Below are 21,835 nucleotides of genomic sequence, written 5' to 3'. Positions count from 1 at the left end.
GGCTGGTACCTATGCCTGTGGGCCCAAAATCTCGATGGGATGGAGGAACAGATGAGGGAGTGCAGTGTGAGCTCACTCCACTGGGGCTACTCTCTCCCTTCCCCTCTCCCCCTGTTTCTCTGTCTCTCTCAGGCAAGTGCACATGCCCTAAAGAAAATACTGAAAAGAAATTTAATTTTATATAAATGGGAGGGTTGTTTTTTGGTTTGTTTTTTAAAAATAATGTTGCTATTTGGTAAAATAAAAACATATTGATTCGGGACAGCAGATGGCATAGCAGTTACATCACTGGACTCCCACATGGCAGACGGCAGTTCGAATATTTTACCTCCTGTTCATGAGTATTAATGCCAGTCTGCTTTGAGAGTCTATGTTCTCTTTTTTCCAATGCCAGAGGGCATGAGTGCATGCCAGCAAGAAGGAAAAAGGACGCCCCCCTCATAGGCCTGGTCATGCCACAATCTTTCTCTTTTCTCCATCCTTTGCGTTCCGTGTGCAGTAGCCAGGCTGGGATTAGAACCACAGTCGGCCCCAGGGGCCTCGGCGCCCTCGGCACAGCACCTGGCCACTGTGTACAGGGCCAGCCTCACCCTTGCCAGTCTTCCCTTCTGTCACCTGCTCCCTGATCACGGCCGCCTGTGCAGTGGTCCATGGCCACTCCCCATGACCACGGGCCGTGGGAGAAAACCCAGCAGAGCCTCGATGGCAGCACAGCGGGCCTACCCAGTCCTCAGACCACCCGTGGAGGAAGAGCGAAACCCCCGGAGCCCAGCGCATGCTCTCTCCCTGCACAAAGTAAAATCGGATCCCCAGTAAGTCTGCCTGGTACACAGGCCACTCTCCCAAGGCCTTCCAGCAGCTCCTCGTTGCACAGAAGTTCACCTTATCCACAGCAGACACCTTGGCTCCTTTATCGAGCAGCAGCTCGACCACTTCGATGTTCCTCATCTTGGTAGCCTTTATCAGCGGCGTCTCACCATCCTGTGGGCAGGTAAGGTGTGCCAGGTCAACCGCTTTACTTCTGAGTGTTTAGAGCATGCGATGCACAGGTCAAGAAATATCCAGCCCTAGGAACACTACTTAATATGTTCTCAAGAAACAGAGCTTTAAAACTTACACAAAAAGTGCTTTTCCTTTCACAAGCACTCGGCTGCAGCAGAATACCACCAGGTAGCTGGGAGCAGGACATGCCCCACCTGCTCATGAACTGCACCCGTCCATGGCGACTGCGCCTGCCCATCCCCGGGCTCACCGCCAGCCTCGGGGCAGCCCCTCCAGAGCCCACTGCCTGTCTTCCCAACTCCCCACCAACCGACCCACAGCCCCGCCTGTCAGTCCAGGCAGGCCGCTGTCTCAGAGTCTTTCAGAAATGTATGCCAGCATTGCTCCAGCTCTCTGTGAGCCCAAGGACTCGTGTATCACAGGGAAGCCACTGGAGAGCAGTGTTCCTTCGGGGAAAACCCCAAGAGTTCACATTGCGGGGCCAGCAGGTGGCGTGGAGGTTCAGGCACTAGACTCCCACATACTGACCACGATTCAAGTCCTGGACCTGTGGCCTGCTTTCTCACTTCCCTTTTCTCCCTGTCTCTCTCTGGTCAAAATTTTAAAATAATAATAATAAATAAAATAAAAATAATTCTAAAAAAAAGTTCACAATTGCTTTCAAAATCAAATGAGGGTTGAGGCCAGCAGATGGCATAGCAGTTACATCACTGGACTCCCACAAAGCCAACTGTGGTTCAAGGCCCGGGCCTAGTCACACTGGACTCACATGCATGCGTGCCCAAGGGACTACAGAGTGGTCAGGCCCTCTCACTGTCTGTGTGTGTGCGTGTGTGTGTGTGTGTCTCTAGTGAGCACGCTAAGGCAAAAATCTCTTAAAAATAAATCAAATGAAAGGAAACGAAGAGCCCACAATTTGGCCCTGAGTCAGAGAAAGCAAAACCTGCTCAGAGCCACAGGCAGTCATAGCACAGCTGGCTGACACAGGGGTCGGAGAGAAAAAGAAAAAGAAAAAGGGAGCCCGAAGAGCCAGCAGACCGACAGCTCTCCCTGGAAACGTTCTGTCCAGAGCCCTGGAGGTGCCACTACCGACCCAGGGACGCGCAGACCGGCGCTCCAGTGGACGAAGTCAGACGGCCTCAGGGGCAACTCCAAAATTTGTACTTCACTTACCAACAAATCCTGCCATTTCAATGCAGAATTACGAACTTATTTTCCGCACAGAAAACTATTCCACAGAAGACTATGCCATCCTCAAAGGCTTAGTTTTGTATTTCTCATACAATTTGAGAAACACAGGCTAGGGCGGCTGGGCTGGGGAAACAAGGGCTCACAAGGGTCTTTACAAGGAAGCAGGTTGTGCACAGCAGACAGGAACACGGAGAATGCGGGAGAGACCTGCCCACAGCTCATGAACAGCTGCCGTGGCACTTCCTGGAAAGTGTCTCACTGAAGTAACCATTTATACGCTATATGTTGCTATAAACACAACTCCGGCAATACTTCAAATTACTCAATTCAATACAGAACGTTGCCGGTAAAATCAACACAACTCTAACGTTAGACAAAGACTACTGACAAGATAAGCAGTAGGAACACCCAGCGCGAGGTGTCATTAACAGGATAGAAGGGCTGCTGGAAGGCTGTCCTACCTTTGTGCATATTTCCGTGTCGGGATTGCACTGTAAGATATCTCTCACCATGGTTGCATTTCCTTTCTCAACCGCCCAATACAAAGCAGTTTTATTATCCTAAGGAAATAAGTCAACAATCACTTGGTATGCTATTAAAAACTTACTTGTAAACAAAACATTAACACTCCTGCCAAGAAGCATTCCGACAACAGCATGGTGGGAAATAATATCAATCGTTACGCTATCTTGGATTTACTCTTAAGAAATTCATTATGAAAGAAGCCTAAGAATATTTAATAGTACTTGGTTTTCAAAGTAGCAATCCCACATTAGCGAAGCAGACTACACTTACAGAATGAAAACCCACCTCAGTAATATGCATTGGTTTAGAAGTCATCACCATGCGAGCTCAGGAACCGGGACAGGTCTGACCCGTAGATTTTCATGTGCAATATGGAATAAAGGTATCTGCTAAACTCATCAAATGATAATGCTTAGGAATGTACTTCAAAAACATTAGGCATTGGGAACCAGCAGTTAGCGTAATGGCTATGTCGCTGGACTCCCGCGGTTCGCGTCCCAGACCCGGTGGCTTAAAACTCACACCGGGCGCGTGTGCGTGTGTGCCCAAGATCCCGAGAGGAGACTGGAGCAGAAGGGAGTGCGGCGTGACCATTCCCCCTGCGGGGTGATTTCTCGCTTTCTGTCTCTATGTCTCCCTCTCTGTCTGTCTGGCGAGCGCACGAGCCCTATAACGAAAACCTCTCCAAAACAAAAAAAAAACCATGAGGCATTTACCAGTTATAGCTTTCTTAATCTCCGCCCAGACTGCACCCTTGTTTTTTTGTTTTGTTTTGTTTTGTTTTCTTAGAGGTTTTTGCTATAGGGCATGTGTGCTTGCCAAAAAGAAAGAGAGAGACAGAGAGACAGAAGCGAGAAATCACCCCCCAGGGGGGATGGCCACGCCGCAATCCCTTCTCCATTCTCCTCTCGGGATCTTGGGCACGCACCCAGCATGAGTTTAAGTCACCGGGTCCGGGACTCGAACCACGTTGACTACATGGAAGTCCAGTCATATAGCCGTTATGCTCACTGCTGGTCCCTGCACCTTTTTCATTAGATCCTTTAAAATTCTATCAAGCTCGGGGAGAGCAGGTGGCATAGCAGTTACGTTGCTGGACTCCCACATGGCCAACTGTGGTTTGAGTCCCAGACCTGGTGGCTTAAAAATCACAATGGACACATGTGCGTGCGTGCCTCGGATCCTGGGGGGAGAATGGAGGAGAAGGGACTGCAGTGTGGCCATCCCCCCTGGGGGGTGATGTCTCACTTTCCCTCTCACCGTCTCTGTCTCACTCTCTCTCTCCCTGGTAAGCACATGCACCGTAAGGCAACCACCTCTTAAAAGAAAAAAAAAAAAAAAACTATCAAGCTCAAACACCAAAAATCAACCCACACTGATCTTAAAGCAAAAATAGAGAATAAAAAACTGATGAAAGCATAGAAAAACAGAGTTGACAGACACAATGCCGTCAGGTAAAATACTGGATAGCTGGAAAAGCCATGATGTAGTTTTCTGTGTTTTTCTACAACAGTGCATCCTGACTTTTCCGACAACCCAATAGAAACCATCTTTAGTGAAAATATGATTTCAGCCCAAAAGAGAGTAAGTGACTTTAAGCTTCTTCTACAAAAGTGTCCCTAATAGAGGTTCCCTTCTAAAAAACGCACACAAGCTGCCCAGCTTTCTCAGCAGGGAGCTCTGGCCTCTCGGGCCCTACTTCCCTTTTTGCTTTTCGATTTCCCACCCCCTAAGCCCCGACCCTACTGCTAAACCGGTTTATTCATCAGCTACACGATTCAGTCTTCACTGGCCTGTTTCCTCACCATCGCCACACTGTCCTGGCCTAAAATACCCAGCTTCCTTTTCTTTACATCCCTAAATCCAACCCATCTCCAAACCTGGCTCAAATTCTACCTTCTACCAAAAGCCTTCTCCCTTACTACCCTCTTTCCCACCTAAGGACTCTTTTTGTTTCTATATTAGAGAGAGAGAGAGCATGCACAGAAGGGGCAGGGATAGAGAGACTGGAATTTTCGATAAGCACAATCCTCCTGCCCCAGCCTCCCAGTTAGCTAAGACTACAGGCACCTGCCATGACGCCGGGCTGTCCAGACAGAGCAGAGACCTGCACCGAGGCCTCTCCTGTGGCCTCAGCCATGGCATAGAGGCACCTTCCTCCTTACTCCACTAAGCCCAGGCCTCAACACGCTAGTATCTAAACCTTCACTAAGCAACCAATCATACACCATCTTGTGGTTTTTGCTTTCTACATGTATGTAAACACATTAAAAAGAAGCATAAGCAAGCTAAACCCTTCCAAATTAAAATACGTATTTCTTACAGGCAAAGGTCCCATGTAATTCTCCCATGCCGTTCATGGCATTTGGTATGTTTATTAGTTTGATTGGAAAACGAATCTGGATTCTAGAAACTTTTCAATAAGTACAGGAAAAACAGCAGAAGTATAAGCTGTCCAACACGGAAATGGGCTACCGAGAGCTCCTGGGTTGTTACAGAAACTCCCAACTTTGGATGAGGCTTTCCTCTAAAGGTAGTAACTGCAGCTCTGTGAGCGGGGACTGCACTAAGCCAAGCCCACAGGCACTGTTACCCGGTTCTTGGAGAGGCAGGCAGGATGGGGGCGGGGGTAAGACGAGAATGGACGTGCAGCCCGCGGATAAAGAAGGCAAACCAGGGAAACACTGAAGAAAATGAGTACGAGCCAGACGTGCCAAGTGCCACCACCTGTCTCAGTACGCAGACGACTCACTCCAGAAGGAATATACTTAGATGTGGGCAAGAGAGGTGTATCTTAAAAACATGGGATTCTGTTCAGTTTTCTATCTAACTTTACCTTGGCATTAGCACAGAAATTTTACAGTCACCACAGTGACATATCATTTTACAAATCCATTAAACATTCCATTGATCTATGAACAACGCATTGGTTAGGGTGCCAATCTCCCGCCCAATTGAAAATTCATACATAACTTTTGATTCTTCCAAAACTTAACAACTAATCACCTTGTGTGGATCGGACACCTTATTGACAACATAAACAGTCAATTAACACATATTTTATACATTTTATGTATTGGACATGCTGTATTTTTATAATAAAATAAACTAGAGAAAAGAGAATCATAGGGAAGAGGAAAAAATAGATGCCCAGCATTTACTGATACTCTGACTTCTCTTCAGAGTCTATAAATCTTTTGTCTTTCACAGCATTTATTGAAAAAAAAAAATCCACATTGAAGTGGATCTGTGCAGTTCAAAACCATGCTGAGAAAGGGTCACCTTTACTGGGGCTACGAGTTTATTTCCATAGCAGAGTTGAAAGAATAACTAATTCACATATCCACCCGCGTGCTCGAAGACGATAGCTGTGCAGAGAGCACGCACCTGGCCTCTAATGTCTATGTCTGCATACTTCTGGAGAAGGGCTCGAACGATTTCCACATGACCACCTCTGACAGCACCGATCAACACGGTGTCCCCACTCTGAAAAGGTAAAACACGGTCAACAAAGGAGAACAAGAATATACTATTTTAAAGTTAAGGTAAATCACTTATTAGTATAATGAGCTTTTTTCTAAAAATTTCTTAAAAAATAGAGTCTATCTCTAAATTAGAAAAAACTTATAAATTACTAATGTTAATACCTGACGTCAATAGTCCTCACAATAAGGGACAGATGACTGTATGTCTCAAAATGAAGACTACGATTCCATGACAAATATTTAAAAAGACAAAAATCCCTTAAAACAATGCACTATGACAAAACCTTTAGATTCTAAAACAGGATATTATGAAGCTAAAGCCATCAGTGGGTCCACAGCCACATCTAATTAAGGGAGAAGGAGGGTTCCCAAACCAGCACCCCGAATAGCTAGTCAGTTTGCCACATGCAGGTCAGTAATGCTTAAGACTGATGCATTCCCCAGGGTAAGACTTAGGCAAAGCTCACTGAGTCATTAGACATCTCTTCAAAATTATACTCAGCAAGCCACAATCGTTTTAAACTATATCTTCCCACCACTTCAGATCATAGAAATGGCTATTCTGGCAATAGACATAAATATTTTATTTACTGCCAAATTAAAAATTAATTGAACCAGCAGGTAGTGTAGAGGTTATGGTGCTGAATCCCACATTGCCAGCTTCATGGTTCAAGTCTCAGACCTGGAGGCTTGACACCCGTGCCAGTGTGTGTGTATGTGTGCCCCAAATCCCAAGAGTGGCAAAGAGGCCTGACTGTGACATGGCCATTCCCCAGGGGAGTGATTCCTCCTTTCCCTCTCTCTGCCTCTCTCTGACGAACACATGCATCCTACAGCAAAAGCTTAGAAAGAACCAAAACACTTGAAGCCTTTGGGGAAAGAAACGCCCACGAGCTGAGGCTCAGCCCCAAGTGGGCCCCATGTGCTATCAATCAAGAGGCAGGCCCCAAGGGTTATTAACCTCAGCACCTACAGTATCTTAACTACCACATTGAAAGCAGAAATAAACCCAAGGCAGACACGCTCTAGTGGAGACTGTTAACAGGAGTGTAGACTAGTCGATCAATAAAAGGTAACAAATATTTCACTGTTTACTACGGGCCCTGCATCATCTAGGCACTGGGCAACCAATGGTCCCAGCTGTGGAAGGATTCACAGTAGGGCAGAGAAATACAACATACAAAAAGCAAAAAGTCACACAAACGCTGTGCAACCAAATCACAACGCGTACTAGGATGTGACTGGGAGCTATTTCGATCAGGACGTTAGAGAAGACTTTCCCAGCGGGTAACACTGGAACTGAGGTGGGAATGACACGGAGGGCCACCACATGAAGACAGCATTCCAGACTGAGAACACAGCTGGCCCAGCAGCCCCTAGGGAGACTGGTGTGCTCGAGATAGGGGAAGAAGCTAACGTGGCTGCAGCTGATGGGGCCGTGGCACAGAGTGCTTCAGATCCGCCTCCCCCGGAAGACAAATCTGGAATCGGTGACCTACTCTGTCGGGTATGTTCACATATGTCCCAGCATCGAGCAGGTCCTGTACAATCTCTGTATGTCCCTCTTTCGATGCGATCATCAAAGCTGTGTTTCCGTCTTTATCTGTTAAGTTTACATTTGGATTCCTCTTCAGGATTTCTTTGACTGACTGTGTGTAGCCTCCTTTTACTGCCACAATAAGGGCAGTCATTGAATTCTAAAGAAGAAAAAGAGTCCCCCCAAATTAGTATATTCTAGAAAACATGAATCACACCATAATCAGGAAAGTAATGTCTTCAAATAAGTGGTCAATTATTAACAGTTATTCCTGGGCCAGAAGATGACGTGGTGTTTTGAGGCGCTGGACTCAAACATGGCCAACCACAGTTCCAGTCCCAGACCTGGCGGCTTGCTTTCTCACTTTCCCTCTCTGTCTCTCAGTGATAACTACAGCAAGTTCAAAAAAATAATAATAACAATTAATAAAATAATTAATTGTTTTTTAAAAAACAGCCATTTCTAATAATAAAATGTCAATATAAACAACCAGACACATACCAAAAATGACCGAGAGGCATATTTTCAGTTTTTGAAGATAAAACTGATTGTCTTGAGTCACTAAGATTAAGATTCTCTTAAGTCATTAAGATTAAATCATTAACTGATGTTATTCAGCTCTTCAAAGGATAACCACAACTTGAATGCACACCAACCAACTCTCTTGCTAAGGTAATGAGGTATAAAACAATTGGCAGGATGACTCAAAATTAGACACATGCTAAATTAAACAATCTAAGTAAGGTAAATCAAACTTCAAACAAAGAATTCTTTATAATAAAACCCATAGGAAAAACTGAGGTAAAATAATGAACTATTAGCTACAGACTGTTTCAAGAAAAGTGAGCCGAGAGCCAAAATACATACACTGTAATATCACACTAATGCTCTTTCAGTTTTAGCCTTCCCAAACCAACGTGCATTGGTAATAGAGGCTCACAAGCATGCACATACATAATTTAATGTAACTTATCAGGGAAATAGGAAACACTGTTTTCCTCAGTTAATACCTTGTAAGAACTGGAGAGAAATTCTAGGCATATACCAAGGGAAAATACTCTCTCTCTTAAAGCAAAAACGTTCTATTATCAAACATTAAAATACAGAAGATACTTACAGCTCCTTCCTGATCAACATCAGCTCCCATGGCCAGTAAATGTCTTACACATTCCAAGTGCCCCTTTCGTGCAGCCCAAACTAAAGGGGTGGTTCCATACTGAAAAACAAACAATAAATTGAAAATCACTACCATGGGCATACAAAAGCTCTCAGCATGAATTTGTTTTTTTTTAAGTTTGTTATGTGTGCACTGCCCAAAGAGAAAGCAGGGAGAGGGAAAGTGAGAACAGGGGATGATGGCCATGCCACAATCCTTTCTCCTCCATTCTATTCTCAGGATTTGGGGCACAAATACATACATACCTGGCATGATTTTTAAGCCACCAGATTCAGGACTAGAACCATGAAGCTGATCATGTAGGATCAGCTGCCTTAACCTCCACACCACCTGCTGGCCCCATAAACTGACTTAAGTAACTGTATACACCAAACGCAATTTTAATCCTAGGTACATGTGACTTCTCACATTTTCTCTCTTGAATAGATGATTCACCATTGCATGAAATGTCTCTTAACCAACTTTTAACTTTTATAAGCAGTAACAATTTTACTATCAAAAAGTCATACAACCTCAATTTTCAATAAGCTTTCACTGCTTCCCATAACCTACAAAATAAAATGTAAAGTCCAACAGTCATTGGCAAAAAATAGTAACAATCAGTGTCAGCAGTTCTAACTAACCTTATACTGGATGACGCACATGATCCTTAAGATAACAAGTCTGGGCTTTTGACCATTATCTTAAGCCAGCCTCTGTGCATGGCAACCTGAGCCTCAATAACCCCTCCCACACCCTCAGTCTCCTCTTACCCCATCTTCCGTTAGGTCTCCAATTTCAGTCCTTCTGAGTTGAAGTCTTTCCTATCCTAACAAGTTTTTCCAGCAAACTACCCTTTTAAGATAGCCATCACCATCCTTCCTTTCCAATTCAAGATAATGCCAAGTGGTTAATTCCTTAAGAAACCACCTTGAAACCGCTTCTGCTACAAACATCACAAAGTTTCTATGACCAACAGTCACCTGAATCCAGATCTGCAGAGCTTTTACTCAGCTCATTCTTTCCTTCCCCAAAGCTCTGCAGTATTTCTAAACTTTCAATTAATTTGTCACCTTTGGCCTTTGACATCACCAGTCATGTTCTTCTACCTCAAGACACTCGCCACAACGAGCCCTGTGCTCATCGCGGTCCGTCAGCACTGATCTCATTCTCCATCTGTCTTCGCGGCATTTTAAGCATCACCTCCATGCGAGGCCTTCACCACCAGCACCCCGAATCTCCACGTCCATTATCGAGTGGGATACCCTTAGCCACAGCTGCTCCAACACTTCAGAGTCAACCCACCTAAAACCTACCTCGTTTCCCTTCTCTGAAAGGTAGTTCCTACAGAAACCTTGCTACTTGGCAGCAGTAAGGATCTCACGTCTCAATCCACCCCACAATCCATCCCACAGGACACTCCTGGAAGTCGATTTTTCTAACATACCACTTTGTGCTTACCTACAACTCAACCCCCCACTGATTTTGTAGTGTCTACGGGATAGATGTCTACTCTCCTGCCAGGAAGGTCAGGCCAACCTGATGGCAGCTCCATAAAGGGCCACAGCTGCCCCCCACCCCTTCACCTGTCCTCATGGCTCAGCTCAGCTCTGCCCACATGTGTCTGTCCAGACAAACTCACAGCACGGACTCGCACTCGGGGGTTCTTTGCTCTCGTGGCCCCCAATGCCTAGAACTGCCTCTCGTACTGTCCACAGATGTAGCTCTACCCTCACTTTGAGGTCCAGAGGAAGACTCAGCTCTTCTGTCAAGTCTTCCTAGCCCAGTGGCTCTCCACCTTCACACTCCTAAGCCCCTTGTCCTTTGCCTGTGCACTGTTCATGTCCCACATGTCTCTCGCTTCTCTGAACAGAGGTCACGTCTCCCTCCTTTTCTTAACTCCTGTGGTAAGTCCAGGTACAGGCACTGCACACGGAAGGGAGTACACATTTCCTCAAAATGCTAAAGAGTGACAGATTAGGTAGCACAGGACCCGACTCTGGGGGGAGGCCCTGAACGCAAGGCTAAATACTGACATTTTTCTATAGGCCAGAAGAGAAAACAAAGGTTTCTCCCTGATATTAAACTGCCAAATCAAATACACGGGCAGCACTGGATCCATTTAGGTAAACCTCAACCCTCGGGCAGCCAGTATTTTAAGTGCCATGTTGTAATTCAAATATTTGCAACGGTCCTACAGGAAGTGAGCCTAGAAAGAAAAGCAGGCTGAGGCCAAGCTGGGAACCCTGACCCAGTGACAGCATCTCCAAGCTCTCCAAAAGGAAGAATGAAATCCGTAGATCCCTGCCTAAGCACTACTGGGGCGATGGTTAAGGATAAAAAAGATAACCACAATGGCTTTCTGACGGGCTTTCGGGGGGGTGGGGGGGGGGGGACCAAGCAGCTTGGGGTGCGGGGGTGGGGGTGGTGGGGGAGAAAGCAGCTGAGGGGAAGCAGAAGCTACGGCAGTCCGGAGGCACTGAGGGCGCGGCACACCGTGAAAGAGCCTGAGCTCAGGAGCCTGATCGTACTCGGAGGCCAGCGTGCAAGGCAGTTTGGGATACAGTTAGCAGGAGAAAGACAAGGCCTAAATTAATCATTCACACGAGGGATGGTCAGTAGGATTTTAAGCACAAGAGAGAGAATCAAACTTGAATTTTAAAGCGATCATTCTCTTTGAGACCTGCAGACGGCATAACAGTTACATCAGTGACTCCCATATGGCAAACTGCGGTTCAAGTCCCAGACCCAGCAGCCTGAAACTCACACCAAGCATGTGTGTGCGCCTGCCCAAAATCCTGAGAGGAGAACGGAGAAGAGATTATGGCATGGCCATCCCCTCTGGGGGGTGATTTCTCACTTTCTATCTCTCTGTCTCTCTCTATCTTTCTGGCGAGCACACGGGCCCTATAGCAAAAAAACTCTCAGAAAAAAAAGATGATTCTCTCAATGATACAGAGAGAGCAAATACGAATGATGATAGGCAGAAGAGTTACAACAGAAATCTTCAAACCATGAAGACAGGGAATCCAGGATCCCTGCCTAAATGATGAACGTGACATAAAAATCATCGGAAGCACAGTAAGTACACAGCACGTACAAGGGATCCGTGTATGAGATACATAGCCATGTAAAATGCATCAGCATAGTAAACAGTCAGGCAATTAAACGAGCCGCATGAGCTCACACGAAATGCTTGACTGCGACACACGAGCAGAGGTGCCCTGAACCAGAACCTGGAAAGCCCTGCGGCCTACCTTATCGGAGCAGTTGACCTTAGCCCCATTTTGCAAGAGGAGATGCACGATGTCCGCGTGGCCCCTCCCGGCTGCCCAGATGATGGGGTAAACGCTGTACTGCTGGGAGGGACGGGGTGGGAGAGGAGGAGGCAGAGTGCAGGGGGAGAGAGAGAAAAGCTCTTAGTGGATATTCACAACACAACTGCTAAGTAAAGCAAACATCGAAGGGAACAAACCATTCTCTATTTCTGAAACACACAGAATACTCACGAAACATAATCGACAACTAAGACACCTTGACCTTAAACATTTATTATGGACATATGTCTCTGTAGATTTAACACATGTGTGTGATTAGCCAACAGGCATGATTAATAAGATAAGTGTGAAATAAAAGGGGTGCAAATATACATAACAAAATGTTTAGAAAATGGCGTGATTATTTGGTAAATGCCTCTTTCATTTACGGAAATTCAGATCCAGATGACTAGGATTTCAAAAGCTCCTTTTTTTTTTTTTTTTAGTTACAATTAACATTTAAGCTCTGAGACCTTTTCATTGACAAAAATCAAGAAATAAACAGCTTGAGGGAAAAAACCTCATTATTGTTTTTTGAAATGACATTCCATATTACCATGTCTAATAAGAGCTAGAAAACCTTGATCCACTCTGAAGTCAAGTATACTCAGCCTTGAGAAAACGCGCCACTTCCACGACCAATGCATCTCTGGGTGACGCTTACCAGACCAGTGACGCTGGGGTTGGCCCCGTGGGAAAGCAGCAGCTCCACCACGTCAGTGCGGCCTTTGTAGCACGCCCACATCAGAGCGGTCCACCCTCCCTAAGGGAAACACAGAGGGCAGGGATCAATCCTGCGGTCGCCTCCAAGCCCAAAATGCCCCCAGTGAAGTCCCTCCTGCACATATCTTTTTAACACTACTGTTTTATGAAGGAAATGCTAAATAGTTCTAAATACCCAAGATCCCCAAAGAAATATAGAATAGTATATGAGATAAATTAAATCTCTTTTTGAAAAAAGAATTATTTTATTTAACTTAATTTATTTATTTTAATTTGACCAGAGAGAGCGAGAGAGAGAGAGAGCAAACTGCCATGTCTGGGACTCGAACTGCAGTCGGCCATGTGGGAGTCCAGCACCCTTAACCATCATGCCAAATACCAGTCCCAGTTAAATCTCTGAAGTCCAGAAATAATTATTCTAAAGTACAAGACCATAAAAATTAAAATGTGGGAGACCAACAGTAATGGCTATGTTGCTGGACTTCCATGAAGTCGACTGCAGTTCAAGTCCCGGACCTGGTGGCTTAAACTCACGCTGGGAACATGTGCGTGTGTGCCCAAGATCCCAAGAGGAGAATGGAGGGAAAGGATTGTGGCATGGCCATCCCCCCTGGGGGGGTGATTTCTCACTTTCTGTCTCTCTGTCTCTTTCTGGCGAGCGCATGTGCCCTATAGGAAAAAAACTCTCCAAAAAAAAAAAAATTTTAAATGTAGAACATTCATGATGAACTCGTCTAAACTCCTTTGACATATTTCGGCTGTATAAAAACTCTCCTTTGGAAAACTTCCTATGTTCCTAGATAGTCTCCTCCATATATGAGTCTAAACTTTTTTTTTAGAGAGACACCTTTGCTATAGGGCGCATGCTCTTGCTGGAGAGTCAGAGATGGGGAGAGAAAGTGAGAAATCACCCTGCAGGGTGGATGGCCATGCCGCAATCCCTTCTCTTCCATTCTCTTCTCGGGATTTTGGGCATGCACGCACAAGCACCCAGCATGAGTTATAAGCAGCCAGGGGCAGACTCGAACCACAGTCAACTATGCGGCAGCCCAGCAACATAAGCATGACGCCACCTGCTGGCCCCATATGAATCTAAACTTGATCCAGAGAAGGGTTCCAACAATCATATTCAATGCCTGTACTTAAACCCGTCCTTTAAATCCAGATCACTATTGTTACCTCTTGCTACAAAGAGAAAATGCTAAAACAACAAGATCAGGATTCTCAGGGGTGGTGAGGTCATCAAGTACGAATTAACAGCGTGATAACATTCCACTTAGTAAGCTACCAGAGCAATTTTCCTTTAGTTAATGCAACTCAATAAGAGACAAAGATAAGTCATCCCATGGCCTGGTAGTGAAGGGAGCTGGATTCCACATGGTCAGTCATGTAGTTCAAGTCCCAGACCTGGTGGCTCAAAAAACTCACTGGGCACGTGTGCATGCGTGCCCATCCAAATCCCAAAAGAAGGGAGAAATGGAGAAGAGACTGAGGCATGGTCACCCCCTGGGGAGTGCTTTCTCACCTTCTCCCTCTCTCATTCTCTCAGATTCTCTGGTGAGCACAAATAAAGTCAAAGAGAGAGAGACCAATGTATGAAATCTTACTAAGGAATTTAGGTGTTGGATATCATACCTGGAATTCTTCCTGAGCCCCCATGAGTCTGTGCCTGAGCCAGGCATAAATCAGGCACTCGTATCATTAACTCATCTGATAAACTGGTATGGTACCTTCAATAAAATACCGTTACCACTACATGACATCTCACACAGTGATGGGCCACGTGCACCAGAGTGCAGTAACAAGCTACACCACACAGCCCAGGCATGCACCAGGCTGTGAGATCCAGCTTTGGGTAAGCGCATGCTACGAGGTTCGCACACACACTGCCTGACCACCTTCTCTCACGGTGCACTGTGGTGATGCACGATGGCTGAGAACTCTCCGACTCCCCACATTTCCCCTCTGCCTGAGCCAATAAAGGGCCCATCCTTGCCAAAGTTACCGACATCATTATCTGCTCTCCCTAAACATGTATAGCACTGTGGCTAAATCTCTTTTGAAACAGGTAAGATACAAATGGTTCTCTGTATCTTCCCATAAAAATAAGTATGCCACCCATTTCATAAAGTTTTGAGATGATTCTAGCAGAAAGATCACCATGTAAATGATAATACACTATTTATTAAGTACAAGATGAGGGAAGAGCATACTTTCTTAAAGATTCAGACCACCTGTACTTCAAAAAGCATCATCAGCGGGAACCAGCAGTTAGCGTAATGGCTATGTCGCTGGACTCCCACGTAGTCGACCGTGGTTTGCGTCCCAGGCCCGGTGGCTTAAAACTCACGCCAGGCGCGTGTGCGTGCGTGCCCAAGATCCCGAGAGGAGAATGGAGGAGAAGGGATTGCGGCGTGGCCATCCCCCCTGGGGGTGATTTCTCGCTTTCTGTCTCTGTCTCTCTCTGTCTGTCTGGCGAGCGCACGTGCCCTATAGCAAAAAAAAAAAAAAAACTCTAAAAAAAAACAAAAAGCATCATCAGCTGTGTAGTACATGTTCTGCACATCAAAGAGGTCATTTCTGTTCTTTCTTCTATTGTTCAAATTAACTTTTGAAAATAGAAAGCCAGAGATGATCCTTTTCTTCACCTTTATGCTTCAACCAGATGCCAAGATCACATACGAGCTAAGTGATAATTCAGGTTTGAACAGAATTACAGGTTTAAAAAAACTCTGTAAATATTATTCTGAAAATTGTAACAACTCACAATAAATATTTCTTTAATTTATTTACTTTGACGAGAGAGGGACAGAATGAGAGAGAGAGAGAGAAAGAGAAAGCAAGCCACCAGGTCCAGGACTTGAACTGCAGTCAGCCATGTAGGAGTCCAATGCCCTTAACCATGCCACCTGCCGACCCCATACATACAATAAATATTTCATATCTATATGACTGCCATGCATCTTGAAGTTCTATCTAAAAGAAACAATTTTATCAGAAATCTTAACTGACATATGAAAGGGTAATGAGATTTTTTAAACGGTATTTTAAAATTTTAAACTCTGAACTAAACTGAAAATTATGAGCAAGAATATTCTAAAAGGTTCATTATGACACTTAAATTTTAAAACGTTCTTCAGGGTCATTTCAATGACAATCCTAAAAGCACAACTATAATATCACCTAATACATAAAAATGTAAGATTTCACCAAAGCCTGTTACTTCAGCTATGAGAAAAATACATACCATGTCACGGTGCTCCACGTTAACCCCACATTTAAGCAGCTCTTCCACAATGTGTACATGCCCTTCTTTGGATGCGGAGATAAGTGCTGTCCAGTTATCCTTGAACGCATACACAAAAATGTTACCATTTTAAACCAAAAACAACATTCCAAAGTAAGAAAAAATAAAATACGCATTACCAAGTGATCCTGCCAAATCAACATGATTTGACCTACTCTAAACTAATCTAAAATAGTATTGAATCTCTCCTTTTTCTATAGATTTTTTTTTTAGAGAAATATTTCTAATATAGAACACGTGCACTAGTCGGAAAGAACAACAGAAAGCGAGAAATCACCCCCCAAGGGGATGGCCACGCCGCAATCCCTTCACCTTTATTCTCTTCTCAGGATCTTGGGCACGCATGCACACGCACAGGCGTGAGTTTTAAGCCACCGGGTCCAGGACTTGAACCACAGTTGGCTACATGGGAGTCCAGCAATGTAACCATTACGCCACCTGCTGGTCCCGAAGCCTTTTGTTTTTTTAATTTGCTACAGGGTGCATGTGCTCACTAGAGAGAGAGAAAAGTGAGAAAGTAAGAAGGCACACCTGAGAAGGCACGCCCGAGAAGGGATGGCCACACTGCAATCCCTTCTCTTCCCTTTCTCCTTCTGGCATTATGGGCACTAACACACATGTGCCCAGTGTGTTCTTCACGCTGCTGGGTCCAGGACTCCAACATGGCAGTTGGCCATGTGGGATATAACCACCTTAACCACCACACCACTAGCTGGTCCCTGCAGCTCTCTTAGAGCACTTTGTCTGTCTACTTGTAGCGCTACCAGTGGTGTAGAAGTGGTTTTATAATTGCTTGTTCAATCTTCTCACCAGACTTCTAATCACATACCATTTTTTAAAAAAGAGAAAAGATGGCCATCAAAACCTCAAAGCTAATCCTAGTAGCTGCAACCATCACTGTAAATTGAAATTAAAAGACCTATGATCAGGTTTAAGAGTACATTCAAAGCTATTAAACTAGAATGATCCTATATGATGAGTACAGAAACTGTGTGATAAATAACTATTCTCCTTTACCTTTTAAGATAAAGAATACAAGTATCCTATTTTAACTTTTATTCATGAGTGTAATTTAATCCAAATGATCATTCAATTAACACCACCAACAAAAAAGCAATCCCAAGAAAACTGGGGAAATTAGAGGAAATGTAATCTTTTAAAATGGTGGTTTAACAGGGGCCAGCAGGTGGCATAGCAGTTAAGGGTCTGGGTCCTACATGTTGACTGCATGGTTTGCATCCCGGACCCAATGGCTTGAAAACACACCAGGCTCATGTGCATGCATGCCCAAAATCCCAAAAGGAGAATAGAGGAGAAGGGGCTGCAGCAGAGTCTTCGCCCCTGGGAGGGAGAGACTTCTCACTCCTCTCCTCCCCTTACCCCAGCCTCTGTTGACATAGGCACTCATTAGCATAAAAAAGCAATTTATCCCTTAGAAGTGATATCAAAAGAGATGACATCTTTTTTGGCCATCATCATACACAATGCCATCTATAATAAGTTACCGTATCGGAAGTTAACGACATGACAGACTCATACATGGGTATTTCTCACGTAGGCATTGAAGTGTCTGTGCTCTCTGTTCAACTAGTACCATCTACATATAAACAACAGAAAGACCTGAAATCCTTCATTTACCTATTTATCAATTACTCTAAAAAAAAAAAAAAAAAAAAGAACTAAGGTAGCACATTAGGTAAAGTTGAGATACATTGGAAAATGCCATTTTTAATCTATTATTTTCTTCAAATAAAACAGCAAAGTTTAGGAGAAGAAGACAAATGAGTAAATTATTTGAATACATACCAAATCTTCGAGATTGCAGTTAGCTCCATTCTTAATTAATTCTTTCACTATCTCCAGGTTGCCCTGCTCCGCAGCTAGCATCAGAGGAGTCTGGCCGCACTGGAGAACACGAGACAGGGGACGCATCAGCGCTGTGCTGTCACCCCACACCAGCTAGCTCGACATGCCTTGCCTACACTGTCATGAAGGTACCATACGCTCTCGTTGGATTTACTGTATTTCTTCCATTTAGAAACAGCTCTCACACCATTTTATGTCAACTTTAAAAAGATTTCAAATAAAGAAACAGTTTTGAACCTTCAGCTTCGCTTTTCTAATAATCTATCAAAGAAAAACTGAAAAACATTTGTTTTTCCCACAGTGTTCGTAATCTGTTTTTGGCACTGCGGATTCATTCACAATAAGAGAACATGCAGGAGGGGGTCGGCAGGTGGCGTGGTGGTTAAGGGCACTGGATTCCCACATGGCTGACTGTGGTTCGAGTCCTGGACCTGGTGGCTTGCTTTCTCACTTTCCCTTCCTCTCTGTCTCTGGTTAAATTAAAAAATAATAATAACAACAACAAATGGAAATAAATAAATCTTTTTAGAAAGGGAACAAGCATCAGCATGTTTCCAAGGGCTGTGGCTGCTGGTGGCCACGAGTTCTCCAACTGCATGCGAGAGCAACGTGGAGGGACTTTGACAGCCCGGGTCACACCGCACCTGCAAGTGCCACTCGCCTTTCCTATAAACCCCGTGGCCCAGGCTGGGAGCGCTCATGCTGGGCTTCAGGGGCTTCCATTGTGCAGGCGCGGCTCCCAGCAGGAGGCTGCAGAGCCATGGGGCCCTTTGCTCTGGAAGCACTGGGATCGAGGCCTGTGTTCCTAGGAGTCGGCTCTGCAGAGCTGGGAGACACAGGAAGGAACACAAGGAAAAGCAGAATTCCTGGTGGCAACAGCTAATATAGCTCTGGGTGGCCAATAAAAGAGACTCTGGCAGTGGGGAAAAAAAAAAGGGGGGGGGGACACGTAGGACACTAGGATCTCGGAGGTAATTATTATCACACTGCACATAAATTTCAGGTACCCATGGGAACTGAATTCTCTAGCACTACAGGTAGAATACAGTAGTGAACATGTTTTATTCATACATTCCTTTTATCTAAAACAGGACTAGTGGGAGAAAAATCAAATAATAAATAAAAACAACATAGGTGCTACATATATAATTTACATGTATAGTTTAAGTCTTCCCTTATAAGCCTTAATTCAGGAAACCATAGCTCCTGCAAGTTAAATCCATTTCCCAGGCTTCATGCTAAGGATGAGTCGCAGAAGCATAGGCCTGGTGCTCCCTCAGCCCTGGACACACAGCCGGGCAGCTGGACGCCGGGACAGTAAAAGTTCGTACATGTCATTTTGTGGGAATATCACAGGCGAGATATTTAACGCACCACTCTGACATCCTTCTGTTTAAAACCCAACAGTGTTTCTCCCTCCTCTTTTGGATAAGAGCCAAACCCCTGCAATGGTCCACGAGAGCCCTGAGCAATGAGGAACATGGCCAGCCTCCCTCTCCACCTGGCCCGTGCCGCTCCTGCCCAGCGTGCCCTCCTGCTCTTCCCACCTCGGCACCAAGCTAACCCTTAAAGGCTCTAAGTCCATGAGGCGGGGAGCAGGGCTGTTTCATTCACATGTTTAATCCTATATACCCTCTGGGGGTATACAGAATAGGCCGGCCATGGGAGCATGCTCCTGTGATCCCAGCTCACTAGGAGCCTGGGGAAGAGGATTAACACAGCAAGACCCTGTCAAAAATACCTCTCCTCCCCTCTCTCTCCCTCATTTTCTCCTCTGTCTCTCATAAAAAAGATAATTAAAAAAAATAATAAAGTAAATCATATGACATTCCTATACAATGATAAATCCTGAATTATATGTGGTAGTCACACGTCATTTAACCAGGGTCATTAGGGAATGAGGTGTTAGGCATAAACAGATTTTCTGGGTAAAAAAGTATCCTTTAAATATTACATCTGATTATAACTTTTACAATAAACACCATTCTAAAAGCGACGTGCACATTGCTACCTGTTAAACGAGTCAGTCTACGAGTCTGACCCCCCAAGCCCTGCTGCGCTCCCCGAGTAGAGCGCAGACCACGACGTGCTTACAAATGCAGGACCAGGGAGCAGGAGACCAGTGCCAGCCGACGGCGCCAACCAGACGCAGGTCTCCCCACACTACTTTATTTAAGGGGTCTGCTATCTGAGGCTTCTTTTTGAAACTGATAACCAGAACACATTAATATAAAGTTATAAATACTCTACTTTTAAGGACAAGAAAGAATGGGGGTGATCCAAACAACTTTCAAAAGTCTGTAAAAATTAAATTTCATCAGAAGTTGTAGAAACAAAATGCTAATAAATAAAACACCACAAAAAGGCCTTGAGAAAGCCACATTATATCCGACATTCAGGCTGAGCCATAATTGAACAAACTTGGGTGGCATCTTTTAAAGCTCCTTCAAGCGTCCTAGAAGCACATTAGATTTCCATAATCGGACTTGCTGAATGTAGATTACTGTATCAGGGGAAAAAGTCAATCATAAATTTAAATTCAATAGTAAATCATTTCATATTAAAACGCACTCCAAAAACACAGACTTTGAAGTCCTTTTAACTCTAAATCATAAAAGTAGCGTCTGTAACACTGGGGGTGAAAACCCCTCCTTCCCCTGTCCCTGGCACAGGGCCTCATTCGTAGTAGAGTCAACGAATACGTGGGAAATACTTTAATTTTACAAACGTGCCCTTACCTCATTCCTCTCATCTACATCTTTGCATTTTTCAAGAAGAGCTTTCAAAGCGGGAATGTTTTCTTCTTCTACATAATTGATTACACTCTGTGATATCAGAACCGACATTTTCACAGAGCGTTGTAGTTATCCGTTTCGATACCTGTTAAAAGTAGATCAGACATAATATACATCATTTGTGGTTAGGAAAAAGCACTCCTATTAAATATATTACCCTTAAACCTGGGCAAGCCTATCTCAGGCGGTAAGACTGAAAACGGGCCCCACAGTTCAGCAGACTCACACTCACTCAACCTCAACTCATCTGACCCCTAAACGCACCCCCAGACCCACCTCATCGTCACCCCAAATAAAAGGGAGTGCCCCGCCGCACCTCCGCTGCGCCATCTCGGACAGGGCAGCTCAAGGCCATTCCTCCACGGCCGACCATGGGATCACCTGTAACTTCTTTCTCCCTCTTATTCCCCAGAGCCAATCCACCAGCGTGTCCTTTCAGCACTCCCTCCACGCCGTATGTCACGACCACTCCCCACCCTCCATCACCACCACCCTGGTACAAGCCACCCTGCCCTCTCTCCCACTCGCCTCGCTGGGAAAGCGCCCTGCCTGGTCTGCGTCCACTCCGGCCTCTCACCTGGGCCACTGTCATGGATCCCTCGCTCATCTCTGCACTTCCACTCTGCCTCCCCTAGCGTCTACAACACAGCCATAAAAATGGACCAGAGCTACCAGAGGCGGAGGGGGTTGGGGCACAGAGTACAGGGGAGCCAAAGCGACTCCCAGCTTGAAGCGAGACCACCATCTGGACTGACACCTAACCCCAGGCTCTGTCTGACATTGCCAAGGCTGAATGCAGCCTGAGCTGTCACGGCAAACATGCCAGCACACACTGAGCGGTCACGGCAAACATGCCAGCCCCCTGCCACAGAGCAGCTGGCCCTGACCAGTAAGATGTGGCATTCCCACACCAGGCTGCTCCCACCTTCCC

General features: G+C 45.1%; 1 protein-coding gene and 1 non-coding gene across 2 annotated transcripts in view; one reads left to right on the top strand and one right to left on the bottom strand.

Moving 5' to 3' along the window:
* KIDINS220 (kinase D interacting substrate 220) overlaps positions 1-21,835 on the bottom strand; it is a 122,096-nt gene that overhangs the window by 90,382 nt on the left and 9,879 nt on the right. Inside the window, 10 exon segments of the mRNA XM_027773551.1 lie at positions 883-981; positions 2,655-2,753; positions 6,106-6,204; positions 7,703-7,900; positions 8,858-8,956; positions 12,154-12,255; positions 12,878-12,976; positions 16,184-16,282; positions 18,050-18,148; positions 20,848-20,989. Coding sequence (XP_027629352.1) covers positions 883-981; positions 2,655-2,753; positions 6,106-6,204; positions 7,703-7,900; positions 8,858-8,956; positions 12,154-12,255; positions 12,878-12,976; positions 16,184-16,282; positions 18,050-18,148; positions 20,848-20,955 — 1,101 coding nt within the window. The 5' untranslated portion in view covers positions 20,956-20,989.
* On the top strand, positions 18,654-18,783 carry LOC114008658 (small nucleolar RNA SNORA44). The gene has a single exon (XR_003550175.1). It is a non-coding gene; the product is annotated as a small nucleolar RNA SNORA44 (small nucleolar RNA).

Source organism: Tupaia chinensis, unplaced genomic scaffold (assembly GCF_000334495.1).
Source record: "Tupaia chinensis unplaced genomic scaffold, TupChi_1.0 Scaffold000045_1, whole genome shotgun sequence".
Lineage (NCBI taxonomy): Eukaryota > Metazoa > Chordata > Mammalia > Scandentia > Tupaiidae > Tupaia > Tupaia belangeri.
The sequence above is the reverse complement of the archived record's forward strand: the minus strand, read 5'-3'. Positions and strand labels throughout refer to the sequence as shown.